Below are 13,244 nucleotides of genomic sequence, written 5' to 3'. Positions count from 1 at the left end.
TATGCAGCCAAGAACATGCAAATGTTGACGGTGGAAAAAAAATATAATTAAGGGCTTGTTTTGTAGAAGGGGAGGAAAAGAATGGGAACTCCAGAGGAACAGATGACGAGAAGCCAGAGGAGGAAATGGTGACTGCACAGAAGGAACTCACTGGCAAGCATGGGACACTACCCCCTAACACTTGGGGTCCAGCCAAAAGATAATTCTCCTTCCCCCTTGACAGAAAAAGTTTTCTTTCTGTTGATGAGAACAGGAGAAGCCAAAATGCCACAAGTTGTTTAGTGTCCCGTAACTGGCTTTCAAAACCAACTGAGGCCATTCCCGGGATGGCTCTACAACGTTCTTGAATGCTGCCCCGGTGGAGAAGCAGACTTTGATGGTTTGAAAATGATGAATGTGAGGCATTGGAAAATGAAAGTTAGTAACCAGGTAAAAATCTAGGCTATGCTAAGAATTCATGCAGAGCATTCGGTTTTGAATCAGAGAGACAACATAAAAAAACTTGTGTTTGTACAAAGCCCTTCGTTTCAGTTCTGTTTTCCCAAGAGATTTGCCAAGGAAGAGGAAAGTAAGAGAAGGAAGACAGTATGTCATGGCCGAAGATACTTCAACAGTGAGCAATCATGCATCAGATCAAGATAATCCTGTGCAGTTTGGGAATCTTACAAAGTAGTGATGGCATGCGAGGATTAATCATTCTTTTGTAGGTTGAAAAGGACCTGATAAAATGTCCATCCAGAGGAATACAAAATTCCCCAACAAGAAAATGGCAAGAACACTGATTAAAGTTTGGGGAAACAGGACATTTTACTCCCGAGTTCCTTTTTTATCTGAAACATTATACGTACTTTGTATTTCACTTGAGGACAGTCTAGCAAAAAATACTAATAAAATCCTAGTGAAAATATGCTATAACTTCCTTGAGTTTCCGTTTGGCAGGTCAAACCTCCCTTGAAGCGGGAACTATATAATTAGGGTCTAAAATTTACACTGTGTTGGTGAATCACAAGCGTGACACTACAGAGTTAGTCATGCTGGCCCTTATACTGACAGAGAAACAGGCTTACTTCTGATGCTCAAATATGCCTGCAAGTTACCTAACCATATTTCTTTCTCTGGAAACCTCCGTAACTGGTTAATAGAACATTTTCCCTACTGTTAATTAAGTGATGAAAACAAAATCTACATCCTTTTTTGTTTTGTTTTACATCCTTTTTTGAATGTCACTTAAGTGTAGTAAATGAAGAACAATCATGGGTTTTCTAACTATTCACATACCTGTATAATTTACATATTTATATTTACATACAAACATATATATTTCAACATTTGAAGGTATACTAGATTAGTTGCTAACACTTATTATAAATCCAAGAGTGACTTAAAACTGCCAAGACAGATGAAAAATCTCAGGGAGAACCCAGGGTATATGCTCACTCTGGATGCCTGCAGTTGTTCATTTTTTTCTCTCCTATTTTCACTAATTTTAATCCAATTTCTCTACAAAATTTATAGGGAGGCTAGTTCTGTTATTAAATATTTCATTTAGCTAAACATAATAATGGCTCAGGGGAGAAATTTCCATTGTTTCAAATTCCCACAAGCCACACTAGAAAACATAATTTCTTTGAAGTCGTATCATAAACAAGATGTGTATATTTCATAAAGAAAGAGTCTGAATGGATTTCTAAATGTGTCCTATCATAATGTTTAATTTTGATGTTAAGCAATAAAAAATACATTTTTTTTTACTAGCTTGGCACGGAAGAGCATTAGCAGCTTTGCTAGCAAACAGATTTAAACTGAAGACAGAACCTCAGAAGACAGCCTATGAAAATGACCTTGAAATATCCTCACTAGATTTTTTTTTTTTGCCTCAGCTCTACAAAATTGCCAACCATTTATCTGAAGTCAGATTTATCATAATAGCAAAAGAAAAGCCAAAACATGATAAATCATCAGGAGGCAATTCACCATTGTGAAGTGTAGAAAATGAGGTTGACTCCATTTTTTTTTTTTCCAGCCAGCAGTTTGGCACAAAATAGCTCAAGTGCCACTTAAATCCCCAACAGACTTGAGTTATATAAATCCAGATCAACTGACAAATAATATATATTTCCGGGTAGCTCTCTCAGAGTATTCCAGCACAGCAAGACACAGGCACAATCTTGCCCACCAAATGACAAACCATCTCAGAATCAGAGAAAACCTTTCCAGTTCAAAACTAAAGACCGACTCTAAGGCCAGTTTACTTGTTGAATCAAGTCTGCTGTTGTGCAATCCTTGGGCCCTCTCTTGGCTTTTAAGCTCAGTTACCGTGAATCAGCGTCGCACGAATAAAGCTGCTCTAAAGCTGTTCGAGCTGGAGATCCAGGTCTGAGATTAACACGTTCCCCCAGTGGGCAGGCAAAGGCGAACCTTTCTGCACCTCACAGTTGGGCATATGTTAGATATTATCACATTACCAGGCTCAACAATACCCTAACTATAATTAGCTTTCTGAACTACATCATTCCTTGCTGATGAAGTCCTTTTGAAATTATCCATATCATTTTTTCCCCATGACAGCTTTAAACAATGAGATAATGAAGGCGCGTTGACTGTAATGCCTTGTATTGATACCAGCATCTGGATTTCAACCGGGAAATGTGGTGGGGACACAGTTTGTAAGACCAAGATGAGGAATTAGCAGAGGGAGATGGTTCAGACCATGTGTATTACCTTATAGGGATGAGACAGGAATGAAAAAAAAAGGAAAAGGGGAAATCACAAGACATACTGTGCCAAATGACCACCTTTTGGCTACTTCACGGTTTTTTAATGTTCATTTTTTAGTAGGAATGTGAATTCCCAGCAAGCAGCACTTAAGAGTTAAATGTAGCCTCCACTGCTATCCAGTGACTCTCTGGTGAACTCCTCTACTCCAAATGACTGATTGCATTGAGACTTCCTTACCTTTTGCCCGGTTAGACTTGCTACTTATGCAGACATAGTATTTACGCAAGAGAGCATAAGCTGCAGGGGCTACCTCAATGTTGGAAATGCCAAAGTCATATAACATGGGTTATCGATTCAACAATTTAGCACTTGCTGTCCATTATATGCAGTTATGCTTCATAATCAGCAATGAGGCCTACAGAGGGATATCCAATCATCATTCATCTTTCTATATGATACTTTCTTAAATGTTTCAGTTATTGTCCTCAGTGTTAGTCAACATAATAATTTCATATTACGTTTCCCTTTAAAAAAAAGTTTCCTTATTAAGTTATGGCTCAACTATTTTTTTCTAAGCCCAAAAGGACTTCTATATAATTATGCAAAACTGATGAAAAATGTAAAACTATTCTTTACACAGAGAGGATGGTAAGATGAACATAACAGAAAAAGAAACCACTCATACAAATAGAAATGTTATTGGTCACCAAACGGGGCCTCTTACTACTTTTCCCACAATAAAAGACACTTGAAAATATCCTGAGTTTTAAAGATATTTAGGTAGTCAATTTAATTTGACTTCTTAAGTCCTTAAGAGTAAAAACTCATCAATATCTCCTTCCTGAATTTACTTTTCTCCTAAGCTTTACCATCTTTGTTCTCAACATTTTCTTAAGAGCAACAGAGACAGCAAAACTCAGATACAAATGCTGAGATCAAAAATGAGTAGATTTTATTATCTATTATCTTCATAGCTTCATAGGAGAGCGAGGAAACCTGACCAGATAGAATCATCCTCCTTTAGTAGATAGACACCAAGTTCAGACAAGTTAAATGACCTGTCCAAAATCAAACACAAATAACTGGCTGTTCAGAGGCTTGAACACAGAATTTCAGATTCTACATCCAGAGCTCAAAAGAAGGTAAGTAGGGAGGTTCAGTGGAAACAAGGATAATTCTAATCCTTCCCCAATCTCATAACTTGGTCAGAACTTAACTCACTCTCAAAAAGCCCCATACACACGCAAATACACAGCACAACCTACCCCTTTTCCGAGTTTTGAACCGCTGGCCTGTTAGCACTGGCTTCTGATGCTTATTCATAAAATTTCTAAAAAAAAAAAAAAAAACAACAAAGAAAATAAAGATTATGTATTTCAAATAAGCAGTTCACATAAAAATTGTATGGATAATAAGCATACATTCAACCTCAGCTATCCTGAATACACTTTTTTAAAGCAAGGTGTGATTGTTAACTGTTGAACTAGCCAAACTTTTAAAATTGAATAACATCTAGTGTTGACAAGAGTCAGAGGGAAAGCAACCACAGACATAAAATTTGGCATAGGGAATAAACTCCATGCTGTACTCGGGGGAAAGCATTTGGCAAATGTAAACATTTACATGTGCATAACCTGAGTTCAGCAATTCTTTTACAAGAAGTTTACTATTTTACCCACACAGATATGCGTATTTATGCCCATTTGCACTCGTGTGTAAAGGGATTTAGTTGCAGGATTATTGAATAAAAATGTGCAAAGCTAAATGCCCATAAACAGTGGTTTGGTTAAATAAGTTGTAAGAAGCCATCAAATGGAAAGTTATGAAGCTTTACAGAGGAATGAGTTAGGGTCTAAATGCAATGCTACATTTCTTGTCCTGGTTGTCTCTCTGATCATGTTTCAGACATCTGTGTCTCTCCTACCACTCACTGTGCTCCAGCCATCCTGCTGTCTTCTTCAGTTTGCCAGACAAGGCTGCCTCTCCTCTGGGCCTTCCCCAGCCATTCCCATGGCTCACTATCTGCCCTCATTTGAGTGCTTCCTTTTTCAGAGGTCTTCCCTGGTCCCTCCACTACTGGTGCCCCTTGTCAAACACTCTCTCTCTCCTTATCTAGCTTTATTTATCTTCACAGCCCTTAGTAGCATTTCACTGTGCTACTGCCATTCACTATGAGCTGTTTGCCTATGGTCCATTTCTCCCACTAGAGTGTAACCGCCATCTGAGCAGGGACTTTGTAGGTTTTACTCAAAACAGTATGTTTGGCACCTAAAACAACACCAAGTGAAGAGTTCACATTTGGCAAATAATTGTCAAATAAGCTGTTGCACAGACATAGAAAGATGTTCAAGGCATACTGTCAATGGAAAAAAGCAAGCTGAATAAAAGTGTGGAGTGTAATTTTTTGGTTAAAGAGGGAATATACATAATATTTGCTTTTCTCTACAAGGAAAATTCAAGGATGACTAACTTATCTTCAAAAAAAGTTTAAACAAACAAACAAAAATCCTGCCCCATAAGACCTCTTACAAATTAAGAATAACCTTGTGACCTTAATATTATAATTTGAAAATATATCCAGATTGCCAAAATTATGAAGACGATGTAATTAAGAAAATGTCAAGCAAATTATTTAATTGCCTTTCAAAGTTCTTTTTAAATTGTGATTTGAAAATGTCTAGATTTTTTAATTAAGTCACTATTAAACAATCAAGAAAATGTACTGTGTTTAAGCAAACTAATTATGTCTCAAAGTTTAAAAAGATCCTTAAGAACATGTAAAAATTATTCAATTTATATGCCAAAACTTTTCTACACCATGAAAGAAAATCTATCCTCATACAGAAAGTAATCTGTTTATCACTTGAACTTTAATCATAATTTTAAAAGCGAAATTGTTTAAAAAATAAAGTAACAAACACAAAAAGTAATTTCTTTTATGGTTTAAGGAAAGAGAAGTTTTATTAATCCTATAGTGAACTTAATATATCATGCTATGAGACATAAAGATGCTGACTAAGCCCAAATCCATGCCCTCAATGTGCACAGGGTCTGGCAGAGACAAAATCCACAAACATTTACAATAGAATAGCATTACAGATCTAGAACAAAGAGTAGAGAAAGTGATCCTCTGGGGGGGGGGGCGGCACAGCGGGGTGGGGTGGTGTAGCAGCTACATACTGAAATAGTTATAAACGCAATAAATGTCATCAATGAAATCTCATTTTATTTGCTGGAGGTTGGAAATACAGCTGCATTATTTACATTCACTACAATACACAGAAATTTCCTTGTTGGCATTTTTAGTAGATTCATTTTAGATTAGCAAAGATTTCATTGGGGTACTTATAATGAATGTGTGTGTTCCTTGTTTCTACACCTCCCAAACACTACAAATATCATAAAATATTTTCTTGGGCTAGCAAAGAAAAAATATCTATTAAAGAGTTTAGATCTCATACTGCGATATAACAAAAATATACTCCAAGTAGCCTGAAGCTTTTCTAGCAAGTGAACATGCTGCAAAGTTACTGTTTGCTAAAGATGTCTCTACTTTGGAACAAAAAAAAAAAAAAAAAGAACTGCGAGCCTTTTCTAAAAGTTTTATTTACAGTCCAGAATATAAACTCACAGAATTCTCTAACTCTACCTTGGCATTTTGTTGCTGTTTTTCTGATGAAGAATTACCACAAAACAGCCTATGACAGAATTACTCTGTTTCAAAAATCTTTAGCTCCATTTACACTTTCTTCAGTTCTAAATACAAGTTTGTTTCTTCATGGTTTAGTTTTGTGACCTTATTTCTCACAGCCTCCTATACTACATGTGGAAAACAAAATAATAACGTGTAAACAAAAAAGCATACAAAGATTTTGACGTGTACAGCAGTACAATTTAAAACAAACACAAACAGAAACTCACCTACTGGTATTGAAAGATTAAATGAAGATATTCTGTTCACCAAAAGTCTGTATTGCTCAGCTGTTACTATTTAGAGCAGAAGCTTGGCTTGTCTCTAAATTTAGCAGTTCGTGCTACATTATAATCTGCTTCAGTGAGGGTCAGGCTTTATAAGGCACTCACTGAAGCTCTGGTGGAAGAGAAGCAGGGGCACTCTGAATAAGAAACTGTGCTAGCTTAAACCTGGGAAAGTAACGAAGAATAACAAAGACAGTTCTATGAGGCCAAAAGCTTATTTTTATTAGGTCACATTATAATTTACAACTTGAAAACAACTAACTAAAAATACATATACACATACGTATATATGCACTATTTTATTCATTTATTATTTATTTATTAATAAAGATTTTATTTATTCATGAGAGGCACAGAGAGAGAGGGAGAGACAGAGACACAGGGAGGGAGAAGCAGGCTCCATGCAGGGAGCCTGATGTGGGACTCGATCCCGGGTCTCCAGGATTAGGCCCTGAGCCAAAGGCGGCGCTAAACTGCTGAGCCACCCGGGCTGCCCTACCAATATGCACTTTTTAAATCAGAGTTTAACAGAATCCTCAGAGGCAAAATTTATTTGGCGTACAACATATGTGTATATATACACACACATTCAAAAACTATAAGCCAAACATACAAACAAAAGTTCATGTCCTCCCCAAATGGAAAAGCTCCATTTGGGGGGGGACATGGTTTAAAATAGTATTACAAGAAAACTGTATGTAAAATGGTTAAAAGATGAATGGATTTAAATATTTCATGTTACCTAAGAGACTAAATTTCTTGGATACTCCACAAAAGATGATAAAATATTAAAAAGATTCAATCCATCAAAAATTCAAAATTAAGTACCTTATTAATAAGCATTTTTTAAATAAACTCCTAAATTGAAAGGCCCAATTGAAAGATTTTTTAAAGTTTAACATATTAGAAAATAAATTTTCACCCATCTCCCCTCTGTTAATATCCTAGCTGCCCTGGGTCCTTTGTAGATTCTATATCCCTTACTCCCAAACTGACTCTGGGCCCATGTGCGACAATGGACCAGCAGCTCAAATGGATTGGCCTCTTTGGCAACTGTGTACTAATTCTGCAGTTGCCCAGCGCACTTTGAGTAGATTTACATTGTGTGTTGCCTTGCCTGGTATTTTTCTTCTTTAATTCCCTTCGTTTTGGAAAGAATCTGATCTACCAGAGAAGGACTAACTTTCTTGTTTCTAGAAGGAGATGACTGTTCTTTGAGTCTGGATCATCTTTGAACTATGATAATCTGCCTTATATCATATGTTATACTGCTAATATATACATATAACTATGTGATTCAAAGAACTTCAACATTATGAATATGATATGCTACATAAAGTGAGGTAGCAATCTTCTTCTATAAGGGAGAAAAGAGAATAGTTTAGGTCCTGTGAGCCACATGGTGTGGCTCTGCTATTAGAGCCTGGAAGCAGCCATAGACAACATGTAAACCAGTTATTCCAATAAAACTTTATTTACAAAATAAGTGGTGGATCAGACTGGTCTTTCAGGTTGTGGTCTGCCATACCTGCTTTCTAAAGCAGTGTATCCAACAGAATTGTCTGTGATGGTGGAAATGTTCTGTATCTATATTGTCTAAAATGGAAGTTACTAGATGCATATAGTCCTTGAGCCCTGAAATGTGGCTAGTGTATCTGAGGAATTTAAATTTATTTAATTTTCATTAATTAAAATGAAAATAGCCAATACGACTAGTGGTTATGTTGGTCAATCCAGTTTTTAAGAATTCATTATGGGCCAACACACTTCAATTCTATAACAGAGGTGAAAGTATAAAGAACAGAAAGATTTTCATTAATTAAAAAAAAAAATTAAGTAGTTCTGAGGAACATTTTGCTCAAATTTCAAAACCAGGTGGCTATCGTGAGAAAGAAAAAAATAAAACTTCAAAGTGAAAGTCTCTGTGTGTAGTAAATAACCATGGGAGGAGGAGGAGGAGGAGGAGAGGAGGAGGAGGAGGAGGAGGAGGAGGAGAGAAGAAGAAGAAGAAGAAGAAGAAGAAGAAGAAGAAGAAGAAGAAGAAGAAGAAGAAGAAGACGACGACGACGACAGCGGAGGCGGCAGCGGAGGAGGAGACGACAACTTTCAATTCTAAGATAATAAAAGTTATAGGGCAACAATATCATCTCCAAAATATAAGGTGTTTCACAAAGATAGTAATACTAGCACACAAAACTAGTAATATAACTGAGCCACTTCACTGCAACATTCTCAGGAAGTACTTTGTGTTTAGGAACACAAAACCATCTTTTATTCTATATTCCAAATGAGCAAAATAATGTAGCATTTAATAAAAAGAACTGCCCATAGTTATAAACTATTCTCTTTTCCATTAAAGCTAAAACACTAAGAACATACATCAAATCCTTCACAGAAACAAAGTTGTAATGTCCAGGAGTCATTTGGGTTGGTAACAATGATCTCAAGAGAAGCAAAAATAATTAAGTTGCACTCAGAAAGTGTAAATTATAATATTCTAAAGCAATAGACCAGATAAATGCTTACAATAACACTGCACTTTGTTGCCTAGAATAACACTATCTTGTATAATGTCCTTATCATGATTCTGTACCAAACAGCCTCTCTATAATCAAAATCACCTAGCCTCTACAAAATGCTTCTTTGTATCTCCAAGCAAATTCTATGTGGGTTTTAGTTCTTATGATAATTGGAAAAAAAATAACAACAATGAAATTTAAAATAGTAGCCTACCTATAAAAGAAAAAGGTTTCTAAATAAAATCAGATATTCTCTTTTTTAGTACAAAAATACTACTGTTATATTCATATCCCCTTTACTCTCATCCTTTTTTTTTTTTTTTAAAGATTTTATTTATTTATTCATGAGAGACACACAGAGAGGCAGAGACACAGGCAGAGGGAGAAGCAGGCTCCAAGCAGGGTGCCCGATGTGGGACTCGATCCGGGGACTCCAGGATCACATCCTGGGCCAAAGGCAGGTGTCAAACCACTGAGCCACCCAGGGATCCCTCTCTTATCCTTTTTTTTTTTAATTAAAGATTTTTTATTTATTTATTCATAGAGACAGAGAGAGAGAGAGAGAGAGAGAGAGAGAGAGGCAGAGACATAGGCAGAGGGAGAAGCAGGCTCCATGCTGGGAGCCCGATGTGGGACTCAATCCAGGGTCTCCAGGATCACGCCCTAGGCTGCAGGCGGCGCTAAACCGCTGCGCCACCGGGGCTGCCCTCCATTTAAAAAAAAAAATAAAAAAAGATTTTTTTACTCATGAGACACAGAGAGAGAGAGGCAGAGAGATAGGCAGAGAGAGCTCTCTGTGAAGAGCTTGATATGGGACTGGATCCCAGGACCCCAAGATCACAACCTGAGTGAGCCAAAGGTAGATGCTCAACCACTGAGCCATACCCAGGTATCCTTTTATTCTCTTATCCTTAATGGTATAAAAGAAGAAAAATAATCTTTCTTAAAGAGCATCACACTTAATAGTTCACTCCTCAAAAATTTACAACTATGTATTTCCAGAGGGACATAAATGGTGGAAACTAGACTGTGCTAAGCAACCACCTTACAAGGAAAGAATGGCCAATGCCCAAAGGAATCATGTTGTGAAAAAAAGAGAACTAAGAGCTGTTTATCTAAATCTTTTAAGATATAAAGGCATCATGGTCAAATTTTCATTATCACATTTCACAATTTTACACCTTAAATTTATTAGTATACCTACCTTATTTCTGAATGCTGATATTTTGCTTTCCTTTTAGCAAAAACAGAAATATTCTAAAAATTGCATTTGAAGCATAACATATAACCTTTTCATTGAAATAAATTAAGATAATGTGTAAGCTCATTTATTTTTTTCTAGTGAAGTTAATTTAGAATACTTTCAAGAATTGGAAATAAAATCCTAAAATACTTTCATCCTATCAATCCATGCCCTCTGCTTACTTTGACTTTTAAAAAGTATCCTGGGGGGCATGCAAATTCCCTTTTCTGGGCTTCCACTTGCCCTAGATGCAATCTCTCCTAGGTCCTTCCCTTCTCTTAATAACTGACCAAGCATCTCCATTCGGCTTTACAGATGGGCTAATCTTGCTGATGTGATTATTAAGTCTCTCAAATCCTGTTAAGGTGGAAACAGGCAAACACACACACCAGACATTGCAGCACATTTTGGCTTTTAGAAAACCCACCCCTCAAATAAAATGTTTCAAAGTATTTTAGCAGCAAAATGCCCTCAAGCCTCTGTTCTTGTAAGTGAAGACACTTGGAACTTTTGTCTACCAGATAACAGCATTGTGATGACTGTATACCTACAAGATTTCAAACCATAAATTCTGAGAGCTTAGAGGAAATAGTGGTATAAAACCAGGAAATGCCCAAAAATTGGGCAGTTGTGGTTTAAATATGTATTAATTTGTATTTTGGGGTGCTTATGTGTTAAGCATTGTTCTAGGGCAGGGGTCTCATCCTGGGGTAATTCTATCCCCTCAAGGAACAGGTGGCAATGTGTGTAGGCATTTATTTTGTCATGCTGGGGATGTAGGGATGCTACTGATGTCTCCTAGGTAGATGCTATGGATGCTGTTAAGTAATGGACAATGCACAGGAGAGTTCCCCCAAAACAAAGGGTTCTCTGGTCCAAAATTTTAATTGTGCTAAGGTTAAAAAATCCTACACTAAAAAGGAAAAATACTATTTGCAAAACCAGAGATTTGTTCACACTATTTAAAAACTATCCACATATATCGAAACATACCAGAGCAACAACCAGGCGGATATTTCCTCGAATCACTTATTTGTTTGCCAAACAGTGATGTTAATTTTAGAGAAAACACATTTATCACTGAGTAGCTTGTCATAGCTAAAATCAAAAGTGCAATTAGTATACAAAATAAATTATTCCCACAGTCTTTAATACTAATAGCTGTCTTTCCACATGGATAATTTTATATCCTCTGATGATCAGGGGAAAGATGGAGTATAAATAACAATATGGGATTGAAGAGGGAGGCAGAAAAGGAGGAGGCCAAGTAAATAAATGTTTCCTACTTTTGGATATCACAGTAATGAGTATAGAAAGACAACGAAGATTGAAAACTACAATTGTTTAATTTTTCAAACTTGGAGAAAACGATACGTTAGGTAAAAACAGCAAGAATACCCTGAAAAACAGTCAAACAAAAAACAGAAACAAAACAAAAACAATGCAACAAATTCTCTCTCTCTCTCTCTATATATATATAATTTATTATGTGATCTAAGCTACATAAAACACACTAGCACTCAATAGTGGTCAACATGAGCACTAAGTTCAAAGGGCATTTTATTCCTGTTACATTAATTGTCTATATTTTCTATAATATAAGGATATATATTTTTTTAATTTAAAAAGTTATATATGTTTAAACAGAAACTCTTTAACCTCTTTTGAAATTTAAACCAATCCCTAAAGGGTCACAAGTAATAATATCATCTGTGCATAAAAAGAAATATGACACAAGATCCAAGTATCATTTCCTACTAAAAGAAGTAAAGATCTTTTGGATAAATGGCTGATTCCAAGGCTAGAGATGTCTTATATCAAAAAAACAGTGAATTGCTTTTAACAAAAAAAGATAAATGGCTGATTCCAAGGCTAGAGATGTCTTATATCAAAAAAACAGTGAATTGCTTTTAACAAAAAAAGATAAAAACAGATCAAACTACATAGAAATCATCCTGAGGATAATTGAGATAATGTGGCCATCAAAATAATGGAAAACGGCCTGGACAATAATTCAGTGAATAAAGGAAGAATCTATATGTGTATACTCATTTATTTTATTTTTTTAAAGATTTTACTTATTTATTCATGATATATATATATATATATATATATATATAGAGAGAGAGAGAGAGAGAGAGAGAGAGAGAGAGAGAGAAAGAGAGGCAGAGACACAGGCAGAGGGAGAAGCAGGTTCCATGCAGGGAGCCTGACATGGGACTCGATCCCAGGACTCTAGGATCATGCCCTGGGCCAAAGGCAGGCACTGAACCGCTGAGCCACCCAGGGATCCCCTATACTCATTTATTTCAGAGAAAGAAAAATACATCAGGGCACAAGGGAAAGGAGGGTAAATGGGCAGAAATGAAAGTTTCTTTTCAGTAGAATGCCAACTGATACAGAGAGAAGGAAACACGGAGTAGAAAATCATCATTTTGCAATCATTGTACCAAAAATGGATCCTTGCTAGAATCATCCATGTATACTAAAAGTGCCCTGACATGTGTGCAGGCATGCTTGATGATCAACAGGATATTCAGAGAGCCTCCAGTATCTTTGCATAAATTACAGAAAGAAAAACTCCACAGTGGAGAAACAAGATAACACCTTAACCAAGAGACAACAGACATCACGTGGCTCTGGATGTTTGCAGTTATAACAGAATATTATTTATGTTGCATTCCAAACAAAAATGAATGAATGATCTGAATCTAATGATGAGAAAACAAATGCATATCTATGGACATTCTTCAAAACAACTGTGTTCTTAAAAAATGTCAGTGTCT

General features: G+C 36.2%; 1 protein-coding gene across 3 annotated transcripts in view; it reads right to left on the bottom strand.

The window, feature by feature from the left end:
• Window positions 1-13,244, bottom strand: part of BZW2 (basic leucine zipper and W2 domains 2) — a 63,094-nt gene that overhangs the window by 35,232 nt on the left and 14,618 nt on the right. The window contains exons 1-2 of one of the 3 annotated variants that reach the window (XM_038557010.1): window positions 6,640-6,703; window positions 3,984-4,048 (exon numbers count right to left, since the gene is read on the bottom strand). The exons of 1 other annotated variant lie outside the window; for it this stretch is intronic. In XM_038557010.1, coding sequence (XP_038412938.1) covers window positions 3,984-4,041 — 58 coding nt within the window. In that variant the 5' untranslated portion in view covers window positions 4,042-4,048; window positions 6,640-6,703. Of the gene's footprint in view, window positions 1-3,983; window positions 4,049-6,639; window positions 6,704-13,244 lie in introns of those variants that run through there. One more of the 3 variants, XM_038557011.1, reaches the window with a different exon arrangement.

The sequence above is a fragment of the Canis lupus genome, chromosome 14, assembly GCF_011100685.1.
Source record: "Canis lupus familiaris isolate Mischka breed German Shepherd chromosome 14, alternate assembly UU_Cfam_GSD_1.0, whole genome shotgun sequence".
In the NCBI taxonomy this organism is placed as follows: Eukaryota; Metazoa; Chordata; class Mammalia; order Carnivora; family Canidae; genus Canis; species Canis lupus.
This window is presented reverse-complemented; position numbering and strand designations above follow the sequence as displayed.